The 13786-nt window shown below is 51.2% G+C and overlaps 1 protein-coding gene across 1 annotated transcript in view; it reads right to left on the reverse strand.

The window, feature by feature from the left end:
* The window catches only part of COL6A2 (collagen, type VI, alpha 2), a 23610-nt gene extending 13173 nt beyond the window's left edge, over positions 1 to 10437 (reverse strand). Inside the window, 18 exon segments of the mRNA XM_010088179.1 lie at positions 213 to 263; positions 712 to 774; positions 1312 to 1374; positions 1508 to 1570; positions 1979 to 2041; positions 2916 to 3005; positions 4037 to 4099; positions 4341 to 4403; positions 4782 to 4835; positions 6025 to 6069; positions 6175 to 6201; positions 6481 to 6507; positions 6693 to 6737; positions 6849 to 6902; positions 7468 to 7533; positions 8241 to 8261; positions 8830 to 9428; positions 10317 to 10437. Coding sequence (XP_010086481.1) covers positions 213 to 263; positions 712 to 774; positions 1312 to 1374; positions 1508 to 1570; positions 1979 to 2041; positions 2916 to 3005; positions 4037 to 4099; positions 4341 to 4403; positions 4782 to 4835; positions 6025 to 6069; positions 6175 to 6201; positions 6481 to 6507; positions 6693 to 6737; positions 6849 to 6902; positions 7468 to 7533; positions 8241 to 8261; positions 8830 to 9428; positions 10317 to 10422 — 1563 coding nt within the window. The 5' untranslated portion in view covers positions 10423 to 10437.
* Positions 10438 to 13786: the final 3349 nt, after the last annotated feature.

The raw sequence follows: 13786 nt of genomic DNA on the forward strand, positions 1-13786 counted from the left end.
CCGTTGAGGCTGGGGCCCCCAGCACCTATGCCATGAGTCTGATGGAGCCGTGGCGAGGTTCAGTTCTGGTGTTCAACCTCCTTTGCGGGCTCCACATTTTTGTGACTCTGATCGTTTTTTTTCCTCTTCTCTTCTCCCAGGCTTCTCGGCTCCAACAGCAACTGCCACCGAGACTTCGGCAAGTAGGTCTGTGCCAGATGAGGCATGCTTACCTGCGGTCCTCTGGGTCCAGGGTAGCTAAAGCCAGGTCTGCCTCTGTCACCCTTTGGTAGAAAAAAATGACCAGTCAGAAACCAAATGCAGCCTTTCTGACCTGGCGGTGCCAGAGACAGTCAGAGCCTTTTTCATCTTCTCCCAGGGTGAGACACCACCAGGAGCTGCAGCTGGCCCTGGGAGACTGGGAATGGCCCTGCAGAGCAAGGCTTCACAGGGTCTTGGGGATGTCACATGCCAGCGACACCCCTTAATTTGTGCAGGGTGAAGGGTGTGAAGGGTGTAATCAGAGCTGCCTTGGCCAGAGCAAGACATACATCTCTGCCCCATAAGGAGGGTCAGGTTTGAGCCATACTGTTTCCAAGGTACACAAGTTTCTGCAGCTGAAATTGTCGGGGTTTTTTTGTTTTTTTGTTTTTTTTTTTTTTTTATGAATACTGATAAGAAACCAGCACACCAAAATACCCTTTCAAATGCAGACTTGCGTTCAGGTTTTACCTTTGGTCCCGGTGGTCCAGCATCACCTCTTTGGCCCAAGTCACCAGGGTCCCCACGCAATCCCTGCAGGAGAGTGTTGGGGAGGGTGGAGGAAGGGGGTGAGGATGTTCCCTGTGGCTCCCTGCCCACACAGGGGACTGTGCTGGAGAAACCAGCCACTAAGAAGATGCTGTGAGACCATCTCCCCTCCCAGTGAGGTTACTGTGACAGTGACTGATTCAGCACCTGGGTTCCCGCATCCCATGGAGGTACACAGATGTCATGGCACCAGTGTCACAGTGGGGTGCTGGACTAACCACAGACCCAGGACAAATGGGTGCCTAGGGAGCCCCATTTTCCCTCTCCCCATGACCCGCTCTGACAGTCCCTTCTGTATTACCATGGGAACACCTAGGACCGAGAGTGACGGAAAAGCGGGCACTCCTGGGTCCTGCAATTTCTCCTTGCCCTGGTAAGGGCTAGCTGGCGGCCTCTGGGCTAATTTTTGAGCCTCCCTGAGAAAAGGTCAGGCAGGGCCACCTTGGGGGAGGACAGTGCAGTAGGGTAAGGTCTCAGGGCAGAGGGAGGACATGGTCACACAGATGCCCCAGGATGACTTACTATATTGCCTGGCTCTCCCGCAGCACCTGAAGGGCCTCGGGGTCCTGGTAGTCCTTGGTCTCCCTGCAAAGCAAAGCAAGACGCAAGAGTGTACAGAAGCAGGGGTGCATGAGGAGGAAAGCCAGGAGAGCTGTCCCAGACAACAGCAGTCCTCTCCCTCCCTCCTGGCTGTCACCAACCCTTGCTCCATGCTTACCCTTGCTCCTTTGCTTCCAACCTCGCCGGGCAGGCCACGAGGACCCTCTGGACCAGGATCTCCCTGTGAGGAGGGCAAAGATATTCCAGGTCAGGGATGTCTCCGATGTTGTTTGTGTGCATGGCGGTGCTCCTTGGAGCCAGCAGACATGGTGCCGTCCTCAAATCTGGTCTTTCTTGGATTGAAACACAGCATCAGGGCAGCGCGCCCTCCGAATATGTCTCTTATCCTTGAGCTTTTCTGCCTTTCATCCCTTCTCTGGATCAAGCCCTGGAAGAGGAGGCTGTGCCTGCTGCCACCAGGACAGGCAGTGGGCTCAGTGGGAGCAGAGCATGTGTGCAGAGACCACTGGGATCTGCACTTCCCATCTCTGGTGTTGGACGCTTCATGGCTGGGCAGCAGCTCATCACACACACCAGTCCTGTGCATCTTGGGCTCATTTGCAACGGTCTAGGTAGCTGCTTTACTCACCCTTTCTCCTTTGGCCCCAGGAGTTCCTTTGCTGCCTTTTGTCCCTGGATCTCCACGTCGACCCTTGGCAGACACAGAAAGTCACATCAGTGGGATGTGAAGACGGATGCTGCCTGAACAGTGACACCTGGCTTCCCTGCCTTCTTCCTGCTGGCCTAAGAGACATCTCCTGGCCTCCTTAGTGAGCATGTGCCTGGCAGCAGAGGAGCAGGGATGCCCATGCTGGCACTGCTTGGGGAATCTTGCCTTTGGCTTTTGGGAAGCCACAGCCAGACTATTCTTTCAGGAGGGTGGTCACTGCAGTGACCACAAGCACTTGTGGTTCATTCCCTCAGGGTTAAAGACTCTGCTTTGCTTACAGCTTGTCTGGCGTTACTCGTCCCACCAGATCTTGCACAAGGACACAAAACAGCTGCTCTCTGCCCTCTTGGGTGCTGGTGGAGCTGTGGTGCTGTATTCTGCCAGGAAACGTCATCTCCAACCCCATCCCCAAATTTTACAGTGCCCCATCACATTAGCTTGGGTCTGCATGGTATCGTCGATGTCATGGCACAACTGCAATTTAACACTGCCCTTTCCAGAGAGCTCTACCGTAACAGCCACCAGATCTTGACTCTGAGCTCCTGTGAGAAGCCAGAAGTTTAGGGAACTTCCTAGAGTATAGCCAAAGGGCCCATGGGCATCCACAGAGGCATTTGTGGTTATGTGGAAATACAGGATGCTTCTCTAAATTGAAATGGTTAACATCAGGCTTGGGATTATGGAAGTACTGCTCTATGAAGAAGGGAAAGACAAGGAGATCAGCATCTGCACATCTTTTGGGATGGAGAAGGCCAGGGCAGGCAGGCTAAATGGGGCAGTTTCTCAGAGCTCATCCATGAAACTGCATCAGGCTTCCATGGTATGCCCACTCTCCAAGAGCTATTCGGACACTTACAGGCTCTCCTTTGGGTCCAGGAGGTCCCGTTTCACCTCTTACTCCCTTAGTTCCAGCAGGCCCTTGAGCTCCAGGGTTGCCTGGAAGTCCCTTGGAGAAGGAAAAGAAATAAAATTCATCAGAAGAGAGGTGAAGGTGCACACACACTCTCCTCTTGTCCTGTGTCAAGCAGTCACGCCTGAGCAGATGTGTATGTGAGCACACAACTTATGCTTCCACACACCCACATCAAAGGCTTCCACACATGCCTACATGTCAGAGCTACACACAGAAGCTCCAGTCTTGGAGCAGTGTTATGCTCTGTCACCTTTTCTCCATCAACCAGTGCAAAGGCTTGTGAGCAACCTGGGCTAGTGGGAGGTGTCCCTGCCCATGGCAGGGGGGAGGAACTGGGTGATCTTTAAGGTCCCTTCCAACCCAAACCATTCGATGATTCAATGATGATGATGAACTCTTCCTTACAGCAGATGTCCAGCCCTGCCCAAAGCTGGAGGGCTATTTCAGCTTCCTCTGCTCTGTCTGAAGTAACTGGCCATCAGTATAGCAACCCCTTTGGCTATAAGGTCAAGTGCAGCAGGTAAAGCCCATGTTAGATCTCTGAGCAATTAGTCGTTAAAGTTTACTCACATGAAGTAAAACATCCTGCAAACCCTGGCACTGCCACAAACACTGAGGAAGTAATGAGACTGTGGCAGGGGAAACTAGGGCCAAATAGGACCTTTCTACTCAGGAGAGGATGGGAAGAAAGGGAAAGATGCAGTGCAATAGATCGGCTAGAAAGGTAAATCCTCCTAAGTCTATTTTGCCTGCTTTTTTCTGCTCTGGACAAATGCTCGAGACCCATTCCCATTTTGCTCTGGGCAGCTGCAGCAATGTTGCTCATTCTTCTCTCCTGTACCAGTGGGGACATGCATGGCAGGAGAGCTCACTCGACCACCCAGGGGCTTGTGCTTTCTCCATGATGGTGGAATAATTCTCAGAATCACCAGGATGCTTTGGCAAGCAGTCATCTTTGTGCTGCAGCTGCCCCATGACCAACAGTTGACACTGCTCTGGCTCCATGCCATGTGGAGCAGACCTTAGTAAGACACTGGGGACGTTTGAATGCTGCATGAACCTACCGGGCTTCCTTTTTCTCCTGGAGGTCCCGGGGGTCCGCTGCGACCAGGTCGGCCAGGATCTCCCTGAAACAGCCAGAGAGCAATGGTCATTGCCTGCATCATCAGGATGTTGCTGTGCACCACGAGGAGCCCAAGGAGCAGGGCCAGCTCCTGTGTTTGGTGGTGGGATCCAGACCCCAGGCAGACTGAACCCATGGGATCCATGAGTAACAAAGGATTTAAGAGCAAAAGCAGGCAACAGTGTTTAGCTGTCCCCACTGGTGGTCTCTGCCCACACTCTGATCTCTGTTCAGAGCACTTGTACCTTTATGCCTTCATCCCCTCTTTCACCCTGGTCTCCTGCATCTCCTGGGTAGCCATCAGGGCCCTAGGGAAAAATTTTTCAGAGGCAACAAGAGACACTTCCCCTGCAGAATAAATCAACTGGCTTAGAAAGTTGCTCTAGAGACTGAAATAGTTTCCACGTATTGCTAGTGTTGATGGAGGGAGTGGGTCCTCCTCTCTCCGTGGAGGGGAGGGACACTGGGGGATCCCAGCTTACTTGCCCATGGAAAGGAGGCACAAAAAATTCAGGCTGTGCTCCCCATTCTGGAGGTCCCAGGCCTGGGATCAGATCATGCAATCGGTTGGAAAATGGATGAGTAACCTCTTGTTGGCCATATTTCTCTGCATGTGCAACTCATTCAGCAGCTAAAGTTGTGGCGATACACCTGACGTGCCTAGTGAAAGAGGAAAGTGTCCCTACCTTGTCACCGGGGTCTCCCTTGCAGCCAGGTGGTCCGATTCTCCCCAGCTTGCCCTAGAGAGACAGAATTCAAAAGAAGAAAACACAGAAGCTGTAGGTGTCTGAAGGGAAAATACAGCTTTTCCTGTTAACTGTTACTATTTTTTAACATCATCCGCTGACCGTACCCGTGATCAGTGAAAGAATAAACAGCAAGGGTATTCCTTAAACTGAAGTGTGGTGTGCAGAGACAAATGGAGAAGGAGAAAGCAGTCAAAACGCCACGTATGTGTTGGTGGGAACTCAAGCAGGCTGATCCTGCACCTGTGCCCTGGGCCGTGGACCTTGAGGCTGGATTTGGTGGTCACCCATGTCCACGGTTGTGCTGGTCCTCCATTTAGCTCCTCAAGTCAGAGCAGCTCAGGTTCACAGGAGCTGCCCTGCCTGACGGACGCTGTGAGAACACTGACCGCCTTCTCCTGTCCCCTGAAACAGTTTTGCTGGCAGAGCTTAGACCGCTCACATAGCGGTGGGGACTAAAGGACTTTAGTGTTTTAGAGCTCCAGCAGGCATTCGAAGAGTGGGAAGAAGAACTGGCATTATCTCACAGATGTACTTGGCTGGGCATACAAGAAAGTGCAGAGCAAAACCCATGTCTGCTGGCTAGCAGACAAAGCCAGCAGAAATCATCTCAAATCAGGCTATCACGCAGCGGTACATCTGCACGGCATGCAGATCTAAGGGAGGCTGTGACCCTCTGTGCTCACCATACTGGGGACAAAAAGACTTCAGGGACTTCATTACAAGGTACTTGAACCTGGCTTTAGGGCTTTAATATTAGGAACAAGCAGTAGCTTAGAGATGAAATTTCAGATTCTGTGACAAACTGCCTCGAAAGCCAAATCTCTGCAAAACTTTCTGTGTGTGCGTCCAGTAGGGGTCACTGACAGCCGGGATGAGATGTCTACACCCGAATGATCTGGCCATGTCACCTCCTGCACCAGGGCTGGTCGGGTTACACATCTAGTTCCTACAGAGAACTTGCTGACAAAAGGATAGCACTTCTGGACCAATTAATCTCCAGAGAGCTCAAATACTTCTACCGGACATACAGAATAATGTGCAAATAGGTTCACAGGAACCTCAGTCAGAACAAAAAGCTAGCATGTGGGATGGGATAAACAAAACTACCTGTGAAGGCTAGGGTAGGTAAAGACATGAAACAGCAGCAGTGACATTACAGGGTGCTCCCCAGTGGTGTTACCTTCTGTCCATCAGTGCCGTTCCTGCCTGCCAAACCAGCGGCACCCTGGGATCAAGGGGGGAAAAAGAAGGATCAGCGGTCTGTTAACACACACACACTCAAAGGTTGGAAGGTGCAACCACATGCAAGTTAGAAAATGTCCTCTCTTACCCTCCGTCCGTCGGATCCAATCTCGCCCTGGAGGAAGAAGAGGACAGGGGTCAGACGCTCTGCCTACAAGGGCCTCCCACCCATTTACATGTAGAAACCTCACCACTTCACAGGAGCTTGAACAATGCCTGAAGGAGGAGACAGGCCAGGGATGCCCCTGGAAATCCCTCCCCATGGCTGCAATTACATGTCAATGGGGTGGTTATTCTCCCCATTACAGCTGAAGTCTCCCTCTTTGTGACAGAGAGGTGCCCCTCCCACCCCCCCCAAGTGTCCAGACATGCCGTTTGGTCTCTTCTTTCTTACCTTCTCTCCTTTCAGCCCTGGGACACCCTAGGCAAAAACAAAAGAGGAAAAGCCCTGTGTTAGTCCTTGGAAATCAGCAGGAGCAGAGGCAGCAGAGTGCCAGGGGTCTTGGGTGGGAAATGCACAAGGGAGAGGGAGAAGCAGAGTTCCCCCTGTGTTAACCAAGAATCAACAAATGGACAGAGCTCCATCATCAGCTATAGGATTCTTACCTTAGGACCAGGGTATCCAATCGGACCTTCAATACCTGGGTCACCCTTAAGGGAAGAAGACATGGAGAGTCAGCCCAAACATGGCAGAGATGAGTCCCCAGCTAACGTGGGGACAGCTCTGCTGGCTGCAGCGGTGGGGGACTTTCCACCACTCACCTGTCGTCCCTTCAGCCCCGGGGATCCTGGCTCACCCATGTTCCCCTTTGCACCCTAAGGAAAGAAAAAAACACACCATAAGTCAGGGTTGGTGCTGAGTGTGAGAAAAGGGCAATTTCTGTGAGTACCAGGTGCATAGTGGCTCTCCTGCAGAGCCTGGGGCAGAGTGCTGGTGGAGCGGGACCTGCTTTATTCTGGGGAAGTCAGGGAAAGACTGTATGGGGAGGGAAGCACACAGGGGTGGGGGCAGGAGAGTGGGACCCCCTGCACATAGGACAGATCTGCTCTTGAGGTTGGGATAATTGGCGACAACTGCTGCCTCACTCCTGTTGTCCTCAGGTGCTGGCAGTGCTGGCTGTGGCTGGCACAGCTGATGCTCGGGTGCCTCTTGGCACTGGTATCAACACCCCAGCCTCAGCATGGACATGAAGAGACACCAGTGCGGGCTGTGTGCTCTGTTCACTGCAGCACAGCACTGTCCCAGGCCCAAGACAGATGCTGGGGAGTTACTTCCTACCTAGGTGCTATGCCTGTGAAGCCAAGGTGGGATCTAGGGCAGCCTGCAGTGTCTGGAGCAGGCACTAGCATTATTCACTTCCCACAGGTTAGGGTGACTTACCTTCTGCCCTCGGTATCCCTTGGGACCAGGCGGACCTGCAATCTCCAGGCAGCTCATCTTGTAGCACTGAAATACAGCAAATTAAAGAGGAGGTGTACCCTCAGCGCTGCAGCATGCTGGCTGCTTCATGTGCTGAGCCAGCGCACACCTGAAGCTCAGCTCTGCACCATGGCTCTCTAAATGCCTCTGCCCGTGACCACAGTGCTAAAAACTACTGTGGTTCCAGCTGGGTCAGGGTTGAGGCAGCAACAAGCATGCAGAAAAATGCTGCCCATAAATTAAAATCAGAAAGTTGCCACAAGCGCATTCATTATGGCTTGGCTCTGAGCCCAAACTGAAAGAATAAAACTGCTAAGCACCAGATGAGGTGGGCTGTCTCTTCTGGGGCTACCAGGGGATATGAATGCCCTTTGGAGCATCACTCTGCACACTCATTCATACGTATGCCAAACCCTGTTCATGTGATACCAGCAGGCAGGAGCTTCACCTAGAAAACATGCCTCCAAAGTGATGCAGTGAGTCTATTCGATAGACCTGAATTCATTGCAGGTGAGAGGGAGGCAAAGAGTGAAGAGTCCAGCCTGCCATTTTAACTGCTGGGTAAAGGGATAGATCCCCAGGCTCTGCACCATTCCACAGGTGGGCAGAGACCCATCCCATGCAGGTCACCGCAAAATCCATCCTGCTGCTTCAGGGTACTAGCTGGTCTTCTCTGAGTGAGGCAATGTAAACCCGTGTTGTGTGGCAATGGCATAAAGATGCTGCTCACTCACCTCTCCGTAGGCTTCGTGTTTCTGCAAAGGAGAAAGCAGGATGAACAGAATCAGTTAAGGTGGTCAGCCCCAAGAGAAAAACAGCATCACACCCTTGGGGGTGTGTGTGACAGTACAGGAGAGGAGGTGGTGAAGGTCCCATGGCTTTAAAGATTTTCTCAGCATAGTCCCTGATTAACAGTGAGGCCCCAAAGACCATGCTGATGATGAGCACGTCTCAGCGCTGTGCACTGTTCCACGCACCCCTGGACAGGTCTGGCTATCAGCAAGAGCCAGGACTAGGCTGGCAGCCTGCTGAGGAACATGCTGAGATGTGCTGAGGAACACAGGCACAAACCAAGGAGTCCCAGTAAAGCACCTAACCAGAGAAATCAGAGATGCTCGAGACTCCATTTGGCCCATTAGTGCTGAAAGGACATAACAAAGGAAGAGAAACAAAATGGAGGCCTTTCCCTGCTCAAAGTGCTCTCTAGAGTCCTGCCAAAACCCACCACGGGGCCGCTCAGAAAGCATCCCCCCCCTCCTCCTCCATGCACTGCTTCTCTCGTCCCCCTGTTACACTCCCTGCACCTCGGGCGTCACTCCGTACCATGGCCTGGATTATCCTGTCGATGGTGTTCACATCGATCTCCAGGGTGTCCTTCTGCGTGATGGCGTAGTTGTTGCGGTACAGCTCATGGGGCAGGTTGGCGATCTCCCGCAGTCCCTGCTCATAGACATTCTCACTGGGGGCCACCGCAAAGAGCTTGATCCCCATGTCTCGTGCCCTCTCGGCCTGCATCTTCATCCCCCCGCAGGGGCTGCCAGTGACATGGCCATCGGTGATGACTACCGCAAAGTTCACACCGGAGGCCATCTGGGTCTGGATCTGCTCCGTCATGTTGGAGATAGCGCAGTCCGTGAAGGTGCCCCGGCCAAGGTAGTTAATAGCGGACAGCCTAGGGAGGTATATGTCTTTGCTGCTCGTGAAAGGGCTGTAAATTTCCACCACATCTGAGTAATGAAGTCCACCAAACTGCCAAGTGATGTAGACTTGGTTCTGGTAGAGCTCACTCTCCAGTTTATCGATGAATATGGGGATGAACCGCTTTATTTGATCCACGAGGCTCTGGATAGGCACAGTCTGCAGAGCAACACTCTCTGAGGTGTCAATGATGAAGTACACATTGATGGGGCAGTTCCTCTTTTCTGCATGGAGACAATTATTCAGACCATGTCAGAGCCCTTCATGCACCGCTGCACCCCCTTCACTGCCCCCCAGAAACCTGGACCGAGAAGCTTCTATAGACGGCACATAGAGGATAGCACATAGAGTTGTGAAGAAAGCCAACAACAGCACGAGGCTTCCTGCAAACATGTTGCAGCTCTTACTAATCAGGAGTCATTTCCCCCTGAGTTGGAGGAAATGAGGAAACTGAGGACTAAGTGCCAGGTTTGAACGAAGAAGAGCAAGGGTATGACTTTTGGCCTCCTGGGCTAAATGAATGCCCTGCCTGCCAGGTTGCTGGTTGCTCTCTGATTTATAAACATTTTCAAAAAGGTCATACCCAAGTGTGATACTAGCAGTAAGTTCAGGTAACTTCAGGTCAGACAGCTCTCCAGTGACCAGGACTTCAAAATTCTACCATCTGCTCAGTACTGAATCAATCTTTAATTTTTTTTTTTTTTTTTTTTTTTCAAAGCCAGGCTGGCCATGTAAATCACCTCCTCTGCATTGCAACTGAAAAGTACCAAAACTGTAAAATTCAAAGTGGATTATTTTCTGACATCAGATACAGAGCTGAGCTCTGGAGACTCCCTGGTATTTATTACTGCAAAGCCACCACTGGCAGACCCCAGCTCTTCAATCTCTACCGCTCCACACTCCAATGCAAACCCAGAAATGGAGTTTTGGTGGAGGACGGTGTTCCCTGCAAACAGATCACTACCCCAGGGCACTGCCCAGGACACAAAGGGGCAGGAGAGGTGTAACATGCCAGTTCCTTGTGAGCAGGCTCTATAAGTGAGCACAGCCACTGTTTTTGGTAAAACTGCTGCCTGCAAAGGAGAGAGACACCCAAACTATCTGCTTCATACCTGTACAGGAGGTAGGACTGATATCTCCAGTATCCCCATCAATCTGAGCATGGAGAGGAACTAGAGCCACACAAAGGAGGGTGGAAAAAAATGCTTCTCGGAACATCCTAGCAGTTCCTCTGGATAGTTAGGTGCCTGTGGGAAAACATAAGTTACACGTTAAACACGATATACAACCTCCTAGCTCTGCTGGGAAGATTCAAAGGCAGTCCGTGCTCCTTGTAAATCCCGCGTATGAAAAACAAGACCTCTCCATCACCATGACACATCACTGGGCCGCTAATGTAGATTTTTATATTGACTTGTTTCCTTTGTTGGAGTATGGGCGAATGATTTAAAACTGCTTTAACTTCTCTGTCAGTCTGAAGGCAGGGACCAGGTGATGGAGCTACATACAATGCACGAGGATCTTCTGATTTCATGGTTTCTCTCCAGGTATGTGTCTGGCCACCCCATGCCCACACTGACTCCATCACCCCCGATCCATGCAGATGTAAGCACGCATGCTCCTCTCTTCGCCTGCTTGGCCAGCCCACCAGTGAAGGTGTGCAGCAGGTCCTTTCCACCTCCAACACACCGTGTGGCTGTGGTGATGCCTGTGTATACCAAAAGGGTACCAAATCCCTTGCTTAACAGCACTGCTTGGTAGCCAGCACAACCCATAGAGCGAAAGGTTGAACAAACAAGCACTTGAAGGAGTGCACATCTTTAGCATTCAACCCATCACTGGGCCTCCAAGGTCCAGTTACACATGGGAGTATATTTTGCATAGGGTCATGATGACTGTGAGCATCATGATGAACATAATCAGCAGAGGAGTCCAGTCTGAAAAGTTCTTGGAAATGTATATAAGTGTTCAGAGGAACCCAGGATTTGAAAAGACATTCAGACAAAACCCAAGTGACACTTATGAACAGCAAAGAATATGGAGGAAGAGGCAATGCTTGCCTTCATGTCTAGAGGACAATAGCACTAACTAGCAAGGCCCCTCGATGGCACGCAGACACAGGCACATAGACACTTTTCTGTTTGGTGGTCCACTCAATACAAATCAAAAAGGGGCATGTGTGATCTCTGTTATGAAAAGAAGGCCTGAGTCCAGTCCAGAAAGAGAACTTCTCCCTTTAATGGCTTTTTTGGGTAGCTCTTGGAAGAGCCCAAGGCTTGAACAGACTCTGAAAGTGCCTTCGGTCACATTGGCAGTGCAGGGGGAGGGTGAGGTAGTAACACAGCTGAGCTGCTGCTTCCATTGCATGAGAAACAGCATTACCTGAAGAATACAGGCAGCTCATCTGCCCCCGGCATCTCTCTAGAGACATCTCTCCACATGGTGACCAGCTATTCCCTGGTGGGACATCTCCCATTCCAGTTCACACCACAAGCTGCAGTGCATTGCAGGGTCCTCACTGAGGCTTGGGCTCATGCTATCAAAAACAGTGCTCAGGCCAGATTTTAGCTGGGGAAGAAGAAACCCTCATGCTTTTTAGAGATCCCCTGGGTGGATGGGACAAGAGATCCAAAAGCTTTGGGAACACCAACTGGAGGTGCTTCATAGACACGGCTCAGCAAAGGCCTTTGACATCAAGAGCCTCTCACGTGCCTCCAGCTCAGTGCCTCAATGTCCCCACCAAGCAGTTCATGGGTCCTTTTCCTCCCCCTCCAGCTCAGAGAGGCTGCAGAGCTGTTTGCAAAGAGACCTGACTGTGGCCTCGTCAAGTCCCTGCATAGGTCAGTGTGGCTCGATTTTCATCACACTGCAGAGTACGGAAGGGGTATCGTAAGGACAAAATACTTACTTTAGTGCCAAAGGGCTGTTTTAGTTAAGATCAAGACTTTCCTCCCTCTAGCCTTACTACAAACTTCCCTTGTCTGCCCTCTGCAAAGAAGAGCTGCAGGAGATCCCGCTCTTCTGTAGCACAGAACAGCTTTGTACCTTCAGACAGCACCATTTTAGAGCCAGCCTTTAGTGATAGCTGAGGAAGCTGGACACAAGAGCTTTTGGAGAGGCTGGGAGTGCTGGAGGTTTTGGCCAAGTGTCTGACTCACAGATCACCGCAGCCCGAGTTTAACCACCTCTCTCCCTCCCTCCTGCCATGTGTGCGTGGGTGGACGAAGCGCTGTGCAGAAGAGCTGCTCTCCCAGCAGAGCTGGGGCAACCCGGGCCAGCTCTGGCACAGCCCCCTGGGCTTTGAAGGCTGTCAGTGAAGCACCATGGCCTTTGCCTCTGCACGGGCAGAAGAGCGAGGCAAGAAAAGCAACAGCTGAAAATCCTAGGCACACCTCCCTTCTTTGTTACCTCCCTATCTCCTCTATTCCGCTGTGTCACCAGCAGCCTGTCTCCCTCAGAGAGCATCTCTGTCCCTTGGGCTATGTCAGCCTTCTGCCATACCAGAACCCCACCTGGTATTAACAGCGAGTGGACACATGGTGGGGAGCCTGCTGGAGGCTCCTCTCCTCACCTAAGGGGTCTCCAAGGCTGGGGTGGGTGACGGTGCTTCTTTTGTCATCCTCAGAGCGCTATCAGCTGTTCTAAATCTCATAACAGTTTATATTTTCCCTAAAGCCCCACCTCCTGCTGCAAAACGCTGCGATGGAAATCCGGGCTTTCACTGGTGAAAGGGTGTATTCCAGACTAACGCATTTGCTGAATGTTGAAGACAATTTTTTCAACACTGACAGTCCAGAAAACTAATGGGAAGAGCAAATGAAGCTGACTCATTATGCTGGAATAGTTGAGTCTTCCCATCCTGTTCTTCCCTGACCTTTCTCTCTCTGCAAGAGCAGGAGCATGATGCTGTAGGAGCAAGGCCTGACAAGGATTTCTCTTGAAATTTCTTTCTCTCAGTGTTTGTATTGTTGAGTGATGCATCTCTTTTCCCAGGAGACGCACACAAATAAAATAAAAAAAAAAAAGAGGGAATCTGAAGCAGTGGGTTTGGGTCCTCTGAACAGATTTTGAGGACACTGCTTTGTACCATCCTCCCTGCTTTAGGGTCTGTGCTCCTGCCTAATGCCTCAGGTGCCCAGCAGAAAAATGCATGTTCTTGTCTGCTGCTCCCACGCTCAGATGGCAGATGACCTGGCTGTTACTAACATAATTGCAAAAGTATATGGAGTTACCTACACAGAGCCCTGCAAAAATGGTGGTCTTGCAGGAAGAGCTGAGTTCTCTGCTTGTGGGTGCCTCTTCCCACCCTGAGCAACTGAACCAAATATAATATTACAGCAAAGAAATGACTTGCAATGACTCTTTCAAATGTGCAAATTAGAGTCAGCATATTTGCGCTCTCACATCTGATTATCAGATGGACCAGATTTTAATGCACTAAAAAGGTTACCTCATGTGTTACCTCTCTGGAAAGAGACATCGTCTGTCTTATCCCACACATTGATATTTCTGAATTCCTCCTGGTGCACTGTGGGTTTCTCCTTCAATACCACAACATCTATTACAGCTAGGCAAATTGTTC

The sequence above is a fragment of the Pterocles gutturalis genome, unplaced genomic scaffold (assembly GCF_000699245.1).
Source record: "Pterocles gutturalis isolate BGI_N339 unplaced genomic scaffold, ASM69924v1 scaffold1892, whole genome shotgun sequence".
Lineage (NCBI taxonomy): Eukaryota > Metazoa > Chordata > Aves > Pterocliformes > Pteroclidae > Pterocles > Pterocles gutturalis.